This window comes from Selaginella moellendorffii, unplaced genomic scaffold, assembly GCF_000143415.4.
Source record: "Selaginella moellendorffii unplaced genomic scaffold, v1.0 SELMOscaffold_37, whole genome shotgun sequence".
Taxonomy (NCBI): Eukaryota; Viridiplantae; Streptophyta; class Lycopodiopsida; order Selaginellales; family Selaginellaceae; genus Selaginella; species Selaginella moellendorffii.
Window position 1 is genome coordinate 1634321 of NW_003314298.1, and position 14285 is coordinate 1648605.

General features: G+C 48.2%; 6 protein-coding genes across 7 annotated transcripts; 1 reads left to right on the forward strand and 5 right to left on the reverse strand.

Moving 5' to 3' along the window:
- Positions 1-41: 41 nt before the first annotated feature.
- On the reverse strand, positions 42-4503 carry LOC9653839 (ABC transporter G family member 28). Its single transcript, XM_002978576.2, has 15 exons — positions 4362-4503; positions 3943-4304; positions 3802-3866; positions 3494-3745; positions 3380-3443; positions 3191-3328; positions 3101-3135; positions 2962-3035; positions 2081-2904; positions 1725-2021; positions 1194-1667; positions 977-1125; positions 624-913; positions 422-555; positions 42-367 (listed from the first exon to the last, which is right to left on the reverse strand). Exons 2-15 carry the CDS (start codon positions 4173-4175, stop codon positions 202-204), a joined length of 3195 nt encoding a protein of 1064 aa, XP_002978622.1. The 5' UTR covers positions 4176-4304; positions 4362-4503; the 3' UTR covers positions 42-201.
- A 24-nt stretch (positions 4504-4527) lies between these two features.
- Positions 4528-6746, reverse strand: LOC9653840 (probable membrane-associated 30 kDa protein, chloroplastic). 2 transcript variants are annotated; one of them, XM_024683285.1, is made up of 12 exons: positions 6425-6746; positions 6257-6366; positions 6076-6186; positions 5946-6010; positions 5813-5894; positions 5676-5750; positions 5548-5618; positions 5410-5492; positions 5279-5343; positions 5133-5207; positions 4941-5052; positions 4528-4894 (listed from the first exon to the last, which is right to left on the reverse strand). In XM_024683285.1, the coding sequence occupies exons 1-11, from the start codon at positions 6612-6614 to the stop codon at positions 4942-4944; spliced, it is 1038 nt and encodes a 345-aa protein (XP_024539053.1). In that variant the 5' UTR covers positions 6615-6746; the 3' UTR covers positions 4528-4894; position 4941. The 2 variants fall into 2 exon arrangements, with proteins under 2 accessions (XP_024539053.1, XP_002978623.2); XM_002978577.2 differs by having other exon boundaries at positions 4885-5052.
- A 39-nt stretch (positions 6747-6785) lies between these two features.
- On the forward strand, positions 6786-7933 carry LOC9653841 (magnesium protoporphyrin IX methyltransferase, chloroplastic). Its single transcript, XM_002978432.2, has one exon. The coding sequence runs from the start codon at positions 6872-6874 to the stop codon at positions 7805-7807; it is 936 nt and encodes a 311-aa protein (XP_002978478.1). The 5' UTR covers positions 6786-6871; the 3' UTR covers positions 7808-7933.
- Positions 7876-9475, reverse strand: LOC9653633 (methylsterol monooxygenase 2-2). Its single transcript, XM_002978578.2, has 8 exons — positions 9411-9475; positions 9263-9354; positions 8858-8992; positions 8643-8788; positions 8467-8586; positions 8195-8407; positions 8039-8119; positions 7876-7989 (listed from the first exon to the last, which is right to left on the reverse strand). The coding sequence occupies exons 2-8, from the start codon at positions 9290-9292 to the stop codon at positions 7917-7919; spliced, it is 798 nt and encodes a 265-aa protein (XP_002978624.1). The 5' UTR covers positions 9293-9354; positions 9411-9475; the 3' UTR covers positions 7876-7916.
- A 12-nt stretch (positions 9476-9487) lies between these two features.
- Positions 9488-11864, reverse strand: LOC112349235 (SMR domain-containing protein At5g58720-like). The gene is made up of 12 exons (XM_024683283.1): positions 11293-11864; positions 11203-11228; positions 10964-11101; positions 10802-10912; positions 10662-10750; positions 10425-10609; positions 10298-10374; positions 10187-10243; positions 10023-10090; positions 9858-9964; positions 9696-9769; positions 9488-9626 (listed from the first exon to the last, which is right to left on the reverse strand). The coding sequence occupies exons 1-12, from the start codon at positions 11798-11800 to the stop codon at positions 9546-9548; spliced, it is 1521 nt and encodes a 506-aa protein (XP_024539051.1). The 5' UTR covers positions 11801-11864; the 3' UTR covers positions 9488-9545.
- LOC112349236 lies at positions 11800-13450 on the reverse strand. Its single transcript, XM_024683284.1, has 9 exons — positions 13246-13450; positions 13073-13200; positions 12942-13013; positions 12731-12858; positions 12555-12669; positions 12419-12499; positions 12234-12368; positions 12092-12179; positions 11800-12012 (listed from the first exon to the last, which is right to left on the reverse strand). The coding sequence occupies exons 1-9, from the start codon at positions 13445-13447 to the stop codon at positions 11858-11860; spliced, it is 1104 nt and encodes a 367-aa protein (XP_024539052.1). The 5' UTR covers positions 13448-13450; the 3' UTR covers positions 11800-11857.
- Positions 13451-14285: the final 835 nt, after the last annotated feature.

Sequence of the window (14285 nt, forward strand, 5' to 3'; positions counted from 1 at the left end):
CGTTTTGTGCATGTGTGTATTTGTAGCATTCACCTTTAATATCGGGATAAGATCTGTCTGTTGTTATTGTTTATAAAACTCTTGACTGTATATATGTCTGTACATTTTGGAAAAGGGGATGGAGGAGCACTGGCTCACTCCATCGCAGGGAGGACGATCCAAAGTGTGGAAAAAAGGAGACAAGAAAAATCCCTGGGATCATCACCGCTGCTTCTTTCTGTTGCTGAAGAACAAGCTGAGAAGTGCCACCGCTCGCGCTCCAATGCCGTATGCGATGAGCACGGCCACGCAGAGGTTGAAGTGATTGAGGTCGTACCCTGATCTCGCCAGAGCTCCGCATCGAGTTATCAGCCATACTCCAGAGTACCTGATGTTTTCGCACGGGTTAAATCCAAAGATACTTAGAACTCTCCAATCGTACCTTTGTGCGTTTGCAACAACGTACGCCTCGAGCGCCCACCGGGCATAGCTGCCTTGGATGAGAACTTTAAGGATTCCTGTTGCGCCTGTTCTTGTGGCTACCAGCGTTGATACAACTGGGAAGAACACGCAGCACTGCAGCAGAAAAGCGGTGTAAGCAAGCCGAGAAAGAAAAGGACATATACGGACTAGTTAACTCTTACCAGTTGAGCTGTCGATGGTTGCATGAGAATCGCAAAGACGTATGCGATCCCAGTGATGCAGTAAATAAATGCCAAGGTGATGATGTAGTTGGAAATGAATGTTGACCTCGGGTTGCAGAAGAAATAAAACATGGATAAATAGACGAATGGCTTGACGACTGTGTTGAAGTGATCCACGGTATCCTTGGCAAGAAAAAACGCTACCCGGTTTATCCCGGAAGCACTCTCCCGCCAGAACTGGAGTTTATCGGCGGAGAACGTTCTAAGAGCTGATATCATACACAGGAGAGCTGTGCACGGCACGAAAACAAAGCGTAAGTTGGAGACAAAACTTAAGCTTTCCAAGCACTTACAGAGAGCAATGATAGAATAAGGATATCCGTTTGCCCCTAGAGCTTGGTCTTTGGCGTCTGCGAGTAGCCCCACGCAAATACCGGCAAGAAACAAGATAATGTAATCTTGGACCAAAAGTCTAGCTTCTCGGAACCGCTGCTTGGATACTCTGATTACAGCAGAGAAAAAAAAAACATTAAGTAACCGAATGAAACGAAAACCAGCAGTGCTACAAACCTTCCCAAGATGAGGCTGAACTGCGAAAAGAAACCAGGTATCTTTCGACCTGTTATATCCGGAACCGAGAAGACAGCATGCCGAATTCCATCCCACCACACGACTACTGGTTCCTTCAGCTCTTGCCAAGCTTCCTCTCTGAAAGTTTTCGTCTGTTCCAGCTTCTTGCGAGAAACGATACTGAAGTCACTTTCAGCAACAGCGGCCATCTCTTTAAGTTCGTCAGGTATTGGATGCCCCTCGTGTTGCATCCAAATAATTGGGAGCATCGAAGGGTCAAACGTGGGGTTCCCTTCAGGCTTCACTACCCCTTCGAGAAGATCCATGTAGTGATCTGGAGGATTAATCCGTTCTGGAACAACAACCCCAAGAGATATGAAGTAGCTCTCAACATCGGCAACTGGCCCCAAGTAAGCGGTCCGACCACCTTTAGCCAAAAACATCACGTAGTCGAACATCATGAACAGTCCATAACTGCAAAAAAAAACAGTTAAATCCTTTGAATCGGAATCACGAAAGCAACTTCTGTACCTCGGCTGATGAAGAACCACCACCACATTGACTCCTAACATAGCTTCTCTTCGCAAAGCTTGTACCACCAACCGTGAGGATGTACTGTCCAATCCAGAAGTAGGCTCGTCGAGGATTAGAAGTGAAGGCTCCATGACCATCTCGAGTCCCACATTGACTCTTTTCCTTTGTCCTCCAGAGATTCCACGCTTTTCAACAGTGCCAACCAAGGAATCTCGAATCGGACCCAGCCCCAGTGAAGAAATAATTCTTTCGACTAGTAGAACTCGCTCACGTTTGGGCAAATCAACACTGAGCCTGCAACAAACTTACAGTTAGACAAGAGTAGCGACAACAAAAGAGACAAAGTAACGAACCTGTATTTCGAGCTAAAGACGAGATTCTCTTCCACCGTCAAACTTCCATGAACAATATCATCTTGAGGGACGAATCCAATGATTTTCCTGTACGATCGTATCGACCCCTGCTTCCCATTAATGTACATGTGCCCGGTGGTGTTACACTCACTTGCGGCTTTGCCAGCGACCGCATTTAAAAATGTTGTCTTCCCTGCTCCGGATGGTCCCATGATTGCCGTGATGTCTCCAGGCGTCAGCTTTCCAGTAACATTCGACAAAATCCTCTTCCCGGTTTTCTTGAGAACCATCGTAAGATTCTCAAATCGAAGTTCTATGAGTGGCCGCTTCCTGCCGCCGTCGGCTACCATGTTAGCGGTGGACTCTTTGATGAAGTCGGTTGCTTTCTCCTGCTCAATCTGCCTGAAAGCGTAGCCGAAAATCTGGCTCTCAGTATCGCTGCTCTTGTCCATGTGTACCCCGCCATGTTTAGCAGCGTACGCCATTGGAGGCATTGCTAGCTGTGGAGGATGAGTGCCCGTGGGACTTGCCTGCATTACTACGTGTTCCTGGTCATGGGACTTGGAAAACCCCATAGGCGTCAGCTCCTGTATCTCTTCCGAACTTTTCACTCGCTTCCGCGAGAACGTTCTGCTGAACTTGGAACTGAATGTCTTGGCTCTCTTGGATACTTCTTTCGTAACTTTCCAGCGCTCCATCGCAGAGACATGCTCTCGAGCTTGGCGTGCAGCTTTCTCACGAGCTTTAGACTTTCGTTTATCTCGAAAGTTCATGACTTGGTCCGAGCAACTGTAAACGAGAACCAGCGACATGGCAAGGATAGTCTGCAGTTAAGTTGCCAAGAGTCAGAAAATCCTATCGGGACGAAAAAAGTTGCTTACTATAAACAATGCGCCATAGACGCGTAAATTTTGGCGGTCCGATCCCGTCTTGCAGGACGTAAACTTGTAACATCCTGAGGTACTAAAATCGTTAATGACAATCAAGGAAGGAAAAACACAAAAAAAGAGTCAAACTTACGTTTTGGAGAAGTGGCGCCTTCCCTACAGTAGTTCCTGCGAAAAAACAGCAAACATTAGATTCGAGTTGAAAAAAACGTGGAGGCGTTACCCGCTTGTGCATGACTGCGTCAATACAGGTGAAGGACAATATTGACCCGGCTCACAGTATACTCCGGGAGAACTGGTTACATCGGCCCATCTATCCGCTCCTCCACACACGACATTAGGACTTCGACCATAACCATATCTATAGAACAGGGGAATGTGATAGATAAAGAACGTCGAAAGCATATCTTACGGATCACAGTTGCCGCTGGTCTCGTTGAAAATCGCTCTTGGACAATAAGCTCCCAACGGGCAAGCTGCGCAAAACCACGTTAAAACGTCTTCTCAAGTAACTAAACGAACGTACGAATCATGCAGCTGAGTCCTCGAGGACAGAAGAATCCATCGCAGCACGGCTGAGGGTTTAAGTTCCGAACCGAAATCTCGTCTGGGATTTCGGTTTGGGACACGCTACTGGCCCATCCAGCCTCGCACCCATCCGACCAATTCGAGACATTGCAGTTCAAGTTTTGTTCGACAGCGTGACCGGTGCTTTGGAGCGATTTAAAATACAACTCAATCTCCGCCCTGCCGCAGAGCCGGGTCAAGAGACTCCCACCTGTAATAAAAGTAAAGTCAGGAATTCTATCCCAGGAAAGCAGGCATTTGCTTTACCGTTTGCGCAGTCTCTGATAAAGGAATCGTCTGTGTAGTCGAAAGCTAAATCTCTATCTTCGTTACTGCATCCACAGCATTCCAAAGGAAAGTTAGAAGGATGGAAAGAAATGAGAGGGGAAAAAAAAAAGCGCCACTCACCCATTGACGATGCAAAAGCTAAACTTCGATGCCACTTCGTCTGTGAGCTGCTGTGTCCTATTTCTGAGAAGGGCTCTAGCTTGGAGCTCTGGCGAGAAGGGAGATCCAGGGTCGAAAGGCGGAGGAATCACAGACGGCAACGGTGGAGCCAAACCACCAAACTGCTGAGCTCTCGCCAATGCAAGCCATAGAAATATCACGAACGCTAGACCCTGAGCGATCTTTCTCCCCATATTCCACTCTTTCCCGCAATCCCGGCCCCTATTCTACCGCTTCCAGCTCCTAATCGATCAAGAATCCCGAAATCTCTGCCCGGCGCCTCGAAGAACACACCGCATTCGTGGATCTTGACCTGGAAAGCACTGGGACTATCGCGGTGAGCTGCTGCGTCCGCCAAACAAGACGGGCATTGCGTTTACCTGTTCTTGCCACGCGAATCGGTTGACTCGAGAGAGATTCCAGCGCCGCGGTGGTGCCGCAACGCCTGTTGACGGATTCCAGAAAGGGCTAGCCGCTATCGATAGGCGAGGCGCGGCCGATCCCTCCATCGCTTCCCTCCCTCACAGACGTGACAAAGAAAAATCATAAGAAAGAAAAGTATAGACTATTTCAAACGTGAGAGTGAGAGGTCGTCGGTCTCGGGAATCGAACCCAGGCCTCTGCGCTAAAGGCATTTTGGCTGATTATTCTTGTCGGAATCGGCGTGCCTGTTAGATTTTGTTCCCCTGCCACGTGGTTAACGATCCAGCAATCCCAGGCACCCAAATTCCGGGATGGAATTCGCTACCGTACACGGCACTAGCATTTCCCAAGAACTTGTCATGAGCTACTCGTGATGGTGTCCAGGCCATCCTCGGCAATGAAAATCCTCCTCCCTCCAAAATCCCTGCTAGAAAAAAGAAACGCTTTTCTTTGCCGGATTCGCGTCTCTTCAACACTGTGCTTTGCGCAGCTGCGATAGAGATGTTATTATTAAAGGAAAAACCACCCCGCCGGACCTTATAGCTCTCTAGTTTTTCTTCGCAATTCGTTTAGCTCCTTTTCGATCTCGACGTCTGCGAATGCGTTGCTGCCAACGGGGGATCGCCCAGCCGGGAGCTCGCCAGCTTTCTGAATGAGTGAGACCAGTAGGAAAGCTTTAGATTAGACCCACGAAAATGTGAAAGAGAGAGAGTGTGAGAGACACATACCTTGGAAGTACCAAGCATCTCTTGCTTTAGCGCCGCGAGGTCGTCATCAACACTGTCGCTCTCCAGTAGAGCAAACTGTTTCAAGGACAATGACAATATCGCGTGAAAAAATTACTTAAGAAAGAAGAACCATTCTCTAAGCATACCTTTCCAGCGAGCTCGTCCGTGTTGAGCTCGTTCAATGAGTCGGCTTCCGCTTCCAGGGCGGTCACTGGAGAAGAGAAACAAAACATTAGCGCGAGAAATAGTGATGATTGTCCACGTAGTTGAAGATTACCTTTCTCTTCCATTTTTTCAAAGGCTGCCAAAGCACTGCTCGTGTTGATGTTTCCCAGCATCTCATTGACCTTTTGCGACGTTCTGTTCACCGAATAGTTTAGCTGACTGTATCAATAATGGATGCGGCAAAACACACCTTGCAGATTGCGCTCTGGCTTTCAGAGTATCCTTTTTCGACCTGGCCTCTTGAATCTTGCTCTCGAGAAGCTGCACGTGTAACACAAGCGCTTAAGCACGAAATTCACCGACAACAAAACACTGTACTCTGGTGCTGGATATCAACTTCTCCACGACGGACTTTTGTTGGTCAAGCTGCGTCCTCAGCGCCTTAGCATTTTCCTGCCGGACAGACAAATCATTGAAGCAAAAGCTCGAATGTGGCTAAAAGAAAAGCTATGAACCTCGTAATCTTTTCTCCTCTTCAAGGCTTCTCGGGCAAGAACTTCGTCTCCCTTTTCCAGTGCCAGTTTTGCTCTTTTATACCTATAAATCAATAATTTAGCACCAGCTTAGAGAGAGTGAGAACATGTATACCAGCTTTGAGAGTTCTCTTCGGCCTGCCTATACTTGTTCTCTAGTTGTTTCTGAGATGCTAATACCTTCAAAGAAGTTATTGAAGATGTAAGTTGCGATTCAATAAAACAAAAACTAGAAGGCTTCAAACCTGGGCAGATGCCTGACGCATTTTGATGAGATCCTCATTCATCTCGAGCACTGTCTGATCAAGCAGCTTTTCTGGATCCTCGGCAGCACTTACCGCAGCATTTACGTAAGACTTGGCTTGAAAAGAAAACTCATCAGCGTCTAGACAAAGCTAAAAAAAAATTGGTTTTTCCATTGCATACCCGGACTACTCTAATAACTCGCTCAAAAATGTTCATTCGAGCCCCCATTGCCCCTTGTCCATCCCGGCTCGACGAAGCCACCACTGCTGCCAGCAGCGAAATTCCATTTCCTGGAGAAAATCAAGAAAATTTAGAGTGGAAGAATTTTTTTCTACCAAGCAAACAAACCTCCATTGAAAAATCTAGAGCGCGAAGACAAGCTTAGCTGCGAGCTGTGAAGAAACATTCCCCGGGACTGAACAGTGAGATTTCGCCTTGCCACAAGTGTCACCGGCGAGAATTGGCACTTGCATGACGCTCCAAAGCTCGATCCAGTCGCCTTGCCCGCGCACACAATCGGAGCTCCAATCGCGGCCATCGCGGACGCCAAATCCTAGTTTCTAGAGCCCCATTCTCTGCCCCACCGCCACATCCAAACCCTAACCCACCACAGCAGCGCTAATGGAGAATTCACCGCCTCGACCGCGCGAGACGAAGGAAGAGAGAAGAATCTAGGGCTATAGAGTAATTAGGGTTTATGAAACGAGGGCCAGCCACGTGGAAGACCAAGATAAGCAGCCGTGGCAACCACGTCATATCCACGTGTCGGCCACATCAAAACCTCCATCCACAGCTATGGCGTTCTCCTCCTCGCTCCTCCCAGCTCCGCCATTCGCCGCCCGCACCGCCGCCCAATCGCCGCCTCCCCGGCGCCTCCACCGAGGGCGATCGATCTGCAATGCGTCACTGGAGGAGCCCAGCAGCCTGAGCTTCGCACTGGTGAGTGGCGGAGTGATAGCCGCGCTGGCGGCGACGCTGTCCCTGGCGGATCCCGAGCGGCGGAGGCAGCGGCAGGCGGCGAGCGTGGCTGGCGGGGACGAGAAGCTCGTTGTCAAGGACTACTTCAACACTGCCGGATTCGAGCGGTGGAAGCGCATCTATGGCGAGGCCGAGGACGTGAACTCCGTCCAGCTGGATATCCGCCAAGGCCACGCACAGACCGTGGAGAAGACCCTGTCGCTGCTCGCCCGAGATGGATCGATCCAAGGCCTTTCCTTCTGCGACGCTGGCTGTGGAACTGGAAGCCTGGCCATCCCTCTAGCTCTGCGAGGAGCCACCGTCTTCGCCAGTGACATATCCTCGTCCATGGTTGCCGAAGCCGAGAGACGAGCTCGAGAGGCGCTCAAGTCGGATCCAGCATTGCAGCTGCCAAAGTTTTCTGCCCAGGATCTGGAGAGCCTGAGTGGGAAGTACCACACCGTTGCCTGCCTCGACGTTCTCATCCACTATCCCCAGGACAAAGCCGACGGGATGATCCGCCACCTCGCGTCCCTGGCCGAGAGCCGGTTGATCATCAGCTTTGCGCCGAAGACGTGGTACTACTCCCTGCTCAAGCGAATCGGGGAGCTCTTTCCCGGGCCTTCGAAAGCTACCAGAGCTTACTTGCATGCCGAGGAGGACGTCGAGGCCGCCTTGAGAGCGGCTGGCTGGATCGTTCGTAACCGAGACATGACTGCCACCAGGTTCTACTTCTCGAGATTGTTGGAGGCGGTTCCTGTAGGATCTGCTTGAATGAATCTCACACTTGCAAGCGATTAGACTGAAGAGAAGTACAAACTTACTCGGAGACGAAGTAGAAAGAAGAGAAAAAAAACATTATTTTTCAGATATGAACATAAGATCACTCAACTTTCTTTGCGTCCTCGCATTTCAATGCTTTCAATTTACGGTACCCCTTGTCAGTCCCGAATATCCTGCAAAAACTCGGTCAGCCACGCCACCAAGAAGAATGCTACAGCTTACCAATCCATGTACGTGAAAGTCGATGCGTAGTTTCCGGATTTCGTGAAAAGCAGCCGATGATGATAATCGTGAAAGTCCGCTCTACGAGAAGATATAGGTATATCATTGACCATTCCGAAAAGAAGTGAACAAAAACAAAAGCTAGACCCGACATACCCTCCGTAGATTGGAAGAAATCTCGAAAGGCTCCACGGGAAGTCATAGCCGCAGTGAGCTTCAACCGTCTCGAGTACTCTTACGCTCATCCACAACCACAGCGTTATCAAATGCGGTCCCGTAATAGCGGGGCCAAAAATCGTCGCAAAACCGAGAAAGAGAATTTCTGCTGGATGAGCATACTCCGATGTCAAACCAAAGGGAGTGGCATATCTGTAAGCCCAGAAATGTACCATTGTCATGCCTGAAAGACGAGAAACAAGGTCACTCACTCGTGATGAACGCTGTGAACGTGCTTATAAAGCCATTTCGTGTGCAGGACCCGATGGCCCCAGTAGAAGATGAAGTCTTCGAGAATGAAGTACGAAACAATTTGGAAAAGAACGGTCTTCCTGCAAAACCAGCGTCCATCAAACCAGACTCGTCAACGAAACAAAACGTGGCTTACCATGAAGGAAAGGGCAATGTACTTCTGAAGCCCATGTATTTGAACGCTGGATAGGAAACAACCATGAGCGGCAGATTGACGCAGGTGTGGTACAACAACAAACGCAAGATGCACTTCTCCTGCGCTGCCGGTGTGTTCATCTTGCCCTGCTCGCTATCGTTAGAACAAGCTCTCATCGAAAAAGAAAGGAAAACAAAGAGAAAGAGTCCTCGTACCTGGATCTTATACTTCGTCATCCCCCACTTCTCCATCATAAGGTAGGGAATCCCGGACAGGAAAAAAACACTCTCATGAATGATAAAGCTGCCCAGTGATGCTAGCTGAAAATCACTGAAGTTGTTGATCAAGTACTGCAAAAAAGTACGATACAAAGCGAAAGATAAATAGCCGGAAGAACACAACTCTCAAAAAACCAAGACAAAAAAAAGAAGAGAAGATGTTCACGAGCAACAATCAAGTCAGCTGTGCAAGCATCGCGACTTGAAACGAAATCTCGCGAGTAATTCAATGTGCTGTGCCTCGGAACTGGATGCGCGGCATTAGAGGCAGCATGCATCTCGATTGTGAAATGAGGCACAGAGAAACGCGAAATATCTCCACAACAAGCAAGACCGACATACCAGCCACGCCGTTTCCAGCGCCGAAGCCATTCCTCCTCCGCCTCTCCAGCCCTCGGCCCTAATCTCCTCGCGCCTCGCTCGCCAGATCTTTCCTGCATTACACCATCACGATTCAGCGCATCCGCCAGTGCCAGTCGATTGAATCTACATTGGCGCAGCGGGGAGGAGCACGCTCGTCGCCGCTCTCGCCGCTCTCGCCGCTCAAAGCTTCCTCTAAACCCTAAGAAATAAAAGGTAAAACATAAATTATAACGGTCCTTTACACTGTTAGTTTAAAAAGCTTTCACGTGTGGAGATCAAGGATCAAACACCCGGGATTTACTTCCGACCATTTCAGTCCCTTTCGATTCATGTAAGCGATTATCTGGAACAAAAAAAAAAACCGAGTAGAACATCTTTGCGATCAACTGGAAACAAGCAAACAAAAACTCACAGCTGGCTTTAACTTTGGCTTCCCATTTGCTGCGTGATTGCCACTGCCAGTGATCACAGTGAGCGTGTGCACAGCTGTGGAGAAAGCAAGAACACACGACTATCAGCTCCAGATCAAACACGAGGATTGGAGGAAAAAGGACAAAAAGAAGATCTAGCTTACAAGTTATGGCTTGGAGAGCGTCCAAGTGGAGCTTAAACAAGCGAAGTGCTTCGTCTACGTGTTGCGCGTGTAAATCAATCGTTATGTTGTTGTTATAGCCATTGTTCCTGCATGGGTTTGGACCATTTAGTCGAGAGAAACTCGGAAGACTAGAGAGTGGATTACTTGGTACGAAAAATTCGTTTGCTTTCTCTGTCTCTCGCCTGCAAAGCCAGCTGCCTGTACTTCCGACCCTGCAAAAGTGTGTAATAGAGAAAACAGTAAACGGAAAACCAGAAAATGAAAACAAAGGAAAAACGCTTGAGATGTTTTCTCAAAAACTTGGTTACCTTCTCCGAGAGATGACTTGCTAGGCTCCGGTGACCGCTTGAATAAGCTGCTGTAGCCTGGAAAACAAAGGTGATCCTATGCCATTTGCACAAGCATTGCATGAGACAGACCTTTAAGAAGCAATCCTTCATTATCGACCAGTATTCGACTGCGCTTGCGTGCTCAGGCTCCAAGTTGTCCCGTCCATCTTCGATTAATCAGTGTGTCAGTCCTCTCACAAAACACAACGAGGCGTACCCTTTGAAATTTTGTCATCGATCTTCGACGGCCTTCTTGGTGCCTTGGGCTTGACTTTAACTTCTGTCCAATCGGATTCTTTCTCGATCCGTGGATCGGGAGGCTTGAAAACTTTTTTGAGGAACTCTTGAGCGACCTCTTTCATTGGCGTCAGGCCCGCCTCGGACAGATAGTTCATTGCCGCGCTGCATAATACATTTTGTTTTTTTCTTGCAACAGTTCTTCACATACAAGTACCTGAAATCATTCTCCGTTGTTTTTAAGACCTCTTCGAGTGTCCTCGGGTCAACACTCGGGAAAGAGGATTTTAGTTTTTCTAAAACCTCCTGCCGAAAAGAAAATGTAATGACAACATTAAGAACAAAAAATGCCAATACCGAGCATAAAACTTCAGTCGCAAGCACTTGGTAAGACGACTCCTTTCCTTTCGTGAGCTGGTTTACATCGAGCAACTTGTTTGTGGCCAATTCCAATTGACTTCCGTGCTCCTGGAGAAAAACATTAGGTCCGTGACCAACAACAAACTTCACAAAAAAAACCTTGTAAATTCTTTCAACGTCCTCCGGATACTTGTCAGGAAAGGCTTCCCAGAGAGCAAGAACATCGTTTCGTTCTTCCACCTCCCGCTCGTTGGCGGTAGCCTCGCTCGACATAATCGCCAGTAGAGAATCCAGACTCTGCCAGTAACTGTAACACGTAAATGCAAGAATAAATCATGCAAACGCAGGCATACAAAAGCGAGAAGAACTAAACAATCATATGAATTTTAGTCACGTACTCTCTGTGGATCGCCCTCACACTCGTCTGGAACAAGACAAGAAAGAATTAAAATAAAATCTAGCAGTAACAGAAAAATAATCGTACTTACATATAACATCGCGAACAACGTCCATTCCAAGGTCGCCACTTAGCATAGAAAGAAGAAATTCTTCAAGCTCTTTGTTGTCGTTCTTTGGAACTTCTTCTTCCTTTGGCGAGAGCTCTTCAAGCCCATTCATCATCTTCTTCTTCTGATGCCTTCTCTTGCGTTTCTTTCCAGTGTCGGAGCAAGCTCGGACACTGGAAACGGTGCCCGAGCGGGCCACAGTAGTCCATTTCCTGGAACGAGACCTTCCTAGCAAATTTCTAGGAGAACCTTCGTGATCGTCGTCGCAAACCTGGCCCGAGCTCAAAACCTCGTCGCATTTCCCGTGAGCTACTGGAGATGCCCCATTTCCTTCGCTGCTACCTGAGATTTGCTGCTCCAGCGCCCCCGCGGCGGCATTCACGCTTCCATCCGCGGCATTGTACGCCGCGACGATCGATTTGAGCGACAGCTGAGGGAACGCCTCTCGCAGAAGGCGCAGCTCCAAAAATTCGTCCTCGATCACCGCCATGGCAAAAACCCTAACGCGGAATCTTTCAAGTGGCCGTCCATTTCTATACAGTATCTCTCAAAAAACGCCCTCCTCTTTCATCTTTGCGTTGCCGGTCGGGCCCGAGGGAAAGTAGTCGAATCTTTCGAAGCTCCCTGGTGGGGACGAAGATGGCGACGCTATTCTCGAGCGAGCTTTGCCTTGGATCGTGGCTGGGCTCAAGGAGCCTTCGACTGGAAGCAAAAAACTTGTAAGAGTTTAAACTCTAAAGTCGTAGCGAAGCGAAAGAAGAAAGAGTTCTCGAGAGCTTACTTTGCCACTCCCAGACGATCCGTGACTCGCCCCTGACGAGCTTTGGATGCTGGTCAATCCGTGAATCCTCGAGGACCAGGCGCTCCACCTGCGAGCGAAGTTTGATAAGAGAGATGGTCTTTATTTTTTTCGTTTTGTCTACCTCGAGCCACAACGCACGGTTCCTTCTCTCGCTTGGCCGGAGGAGATGGTCACGGAGCCGAGAAGCTACAATCCAACGTTCGTTTCCCGGACTGCTGCCAAGCTGCGTTGCTTTTGCCTCCAATGCTTCGCAAACCTGGTAAGACTTGTAGATTGGAAACAACTACGGGGAAAAAGTTCAGTGACCTGTGCATAGAGCTCTTCCGCTCGGTTTAGTCTCGATTTGTATCGCCAATACTTGATGACAAAGGAAGCCGATACGTAAAGCTAGAAACGAGAACGGATGTCTTGAGGAGGTCTTATAAAAAAGCGTAGACAATACCACTGGAATCGTCATTAGCAGCTTCAAAAAGTTCTTAAACAACCATTCTCGAAGTCTGCATCCAAATGGCTTGTAGGCATCCACAAGATCAGCTGGACAGCAGAAAACACGCACGCTGCAAAATTACAAGGATTTGAGAATTAAACTCTCTTGACAATGATCACGCACTTACTGACCCGCGAATCTTCGTCTCCAGCCAATGCGAGGCAATTCCAATGGCTTTTTCCTGAACCAGCCACAGCGTCGGACCTTGCAGCTTCGATGTTACCGGTTTCATAGCATCTAGAATTTCATCTTCCGAGAGCTGCAAGAGAAAAGAGATGAAAGAAAAAGCCATGGAAGAACGAATGCGAGGAGCAAACAAGCTAAAAATCACGAAGAACATACCCATACAGTTGTTCCTCCATCACAGACTGATTGTCCATTGATGGTACAAATATGATCCTTCATCAGCCCAGCCTGGCTCGAAAGAAAAAGAGGAAACTTTACTTGCAAAGGAAAAGAGCAAGAGAACTTACGAGCGTTTCAGCGCTCTTCTCGATCAAGCTATCCTCCACGCAATGCTTCCCACGCCGCCTAAATCCCGTGAGACATTCCAGCTGCCCGTACTTGCAAATCCCATGCTCGGGACACGGGATGCAATTCTCTGCGCAAATCCGATCATTGAGGATCACATTACTCTCAGCCTTACCGAAAGACCTGCTGTTGGTGTCGCAGAAGGGGAGATACAAGCCGCCGATCCAGCTGGAAATCTTGAGCGTGGAGACGGCGACAATGGCGGCCACTACCAGAATCGCGATTAGCTGCCATGCCTGCTCCGCCGATGGCAGCGATCGCTCGTCCAAAGGCTGTGGAACCCTAGCTCTCCTCTTGGCGGGAGATTTCGACGCCATGAAAGAAAAGCCCTAAACTTCATCAAAAGAACTTTGAGTCCGCATTAAAAATAAAGGCTAGACCGCATTCGGCTTTATAAATATTAGGGCTTAGGGTTTTGTTGGCCAATTTTAGGGTAACTACGTTGATTTGGTTTCCGGCACTAGTGGCGATGGGCAGAGACCGTGGCAAAAATTGCGCCCAAAGAAAGGAGATTGAGCATGCACTTACTGAGACGAAGTTGCAAAAACAACGACGAGATGAGGAATTATCGAAAATCGCTCATATCATTCTTGTTGTTCTAAGGTAATGACGACGCAAATTTGTTCAGAGGGCCTCTTTTCATAATGTTCCTTCTTGTAGAGACTATGAGCGTCCTAGACAGTTTGAGTATTCGAAACAAGCTTATGCCTTGAAAGCAATATGGAATTATCTTTCCGATGATTGTGAGATCAGCCAGGAAATACAGGACGGTTTGTTCCTCCTATTCCAGAAGCTGCGTTTCCCCGAAGGCCAACAGAAGATCGACATGGAATTGGATAAGAAATCTCTGAAAGTAGCAACATCTGAGGCTTCAGCAAAGGTGATGCCATTTTCTTGGGACCAAAGCTCACATTATTATGCAGGTCTTCTGTAACATCCTTATGGATGGGTGGAGCTTATTCAGGCAAAAATTCGAGCACAAGCCTCTAGTGGTCTACCAAGCTGGAAAAAAGGTCCTGAACACATGGACTAATCTGGAATTCACCAAGGGAATCCAGGCTATGAAACAGGATCTTCTGTGGAAGGTGTATTTGAGTATATGGTATCTACGTGTCATGTATGATTTAATCATTTATTTACTTGCAGAGAATTGTA

What these genes read in the sequence shown, in the direction of transcription:
- LOC112349235 (XM_024683283.1), bottom strand. Translation starts at nt 11,800, where the DNA reads ATGGCGGTGATCGAGGACGAATTTTTGGAGCTGCGCCTTCTGCGAGAG. An exon ending in CGACTGAAGTTTTATGCTCG is followed by an intron (nt 10,751 to 10,801) that starts GTATTGGCATTT and finishes TCTTTTCGGCAG; the next exon opens with GAGGTTTTAGAAAAACTAAA. An exon ending in ACAACGGAGAATGATTTCAG is followed by an intron (nt 10,610 to 10,661) that starts GTACTTGTATGT and finishes TGTATTATGCAG; the next exon opens with CGCGGCAATGAACTATCTGT.
- LOC9653839 (XM_002978576.2), bottom strand. Translation starts at nt 4,175, where the DNA reads ATGGGGAGAAAGATCGCTCAGGGTCTAGCGTTCGTGATATTTCTATGG. An exon ending in AGGACTCAGCTGCATGATTC is followed by an intron (nt 3,444 to 3,493) that starts GTACGTTCGTTT and finishes GGTTTTGCGCAG; the next exon opens with CTTGCCCGTTGGGAGCTTAT. An exon ending in TTCAGCCTCATCTTGGGAAG is followed by an intron (nt 1,126 to 1,193) that starts GTTTGTAGCACT and finishes TGCTGTAATCAG; the next exon opens with AGTATCCAAGCAGCGGTTCC.
- LOC9653840 (XM_024683285.1), bottom strand. Translation starts at nt 6,614, where the DNA reads ATGGCCGCGATTGGAGCTCCGATTGTGTGCGCGGGCAAGGCGACTGGA. An exon ending in GCCAGAGCGCAATCTGCAAG is followed by an intron (nt 5,493 to 5,547) that starts GTGTGTTTTGCC and finishes TTCGGTGAACAG; the next exon opens with AACGTCGCAAAAGGTCAATG. An exon ending in AGATGCTTGGTACTTCCAAG is followed by an intron (nt 5,053 to 5,132) that starts GTATGTGTCTCT and finishes TCACTCATTCAG; the next exon opens with AAAGCTGGCGAGCTCCCGGC.
- LOC9653841 (XM_002978432.2), top strand. Translation starts at nt 6,872, where the DNA reads ATGGCGTTCTCCTCCTCGCTCCTCCCAGCTCCGCCATTCGCCGCCCGC.
- LOC112349236 (XM_024683284.1), bottom strand. Translation starts at nt 13,447, where the DNA reads ATGGCGTCGAAATCTCCCGCCAAGAGGAGAGCTAGGGTTCCACAGCCT. An exon ending in ACCGTGCGTTGTGGCTCGAG is followed by an intron (nt 12,180 to 12,233) that starts GTAGACAAAACG and finishes CTTCGCTCGCAG; the next exon opens with GTGGAGCGCCTGGTCCTCGA. An exon ending in GATCGTCTGGGAGTGGCAAA is followed by an intron (nt 12,013 to 12,091) that starts GTAAGCTCTCGA and finishes TTTTGCTTCCAG; the next exon opens with TCGAAGGCTCCTTGAGCCCA.
- LOC9653633 (XM_002978578.2), bottom strand. Translation starts at nt 9,292, where the DNA reads ATGGCTTCGGCGCTGGAAACGGCGTGGCTG. An exon ending in TGACGAAGTATAAGATCCAG is followed by an intron (nt 8,789 to 8,857) that starts GTACGAGGACTC and finishes GATAGCGAGCAG; the next exon opens with GGCAAGATGAACACACCGGC. An exon ending in TTTCTTCCAATCTACGGAGG is followed by an intron (nt 8,120 to 8,194) that starts GTATGTCGGGTC and finishes ATCTTCTCGTAG; the next exon opens with AGCGGACTTTCACGATTATC.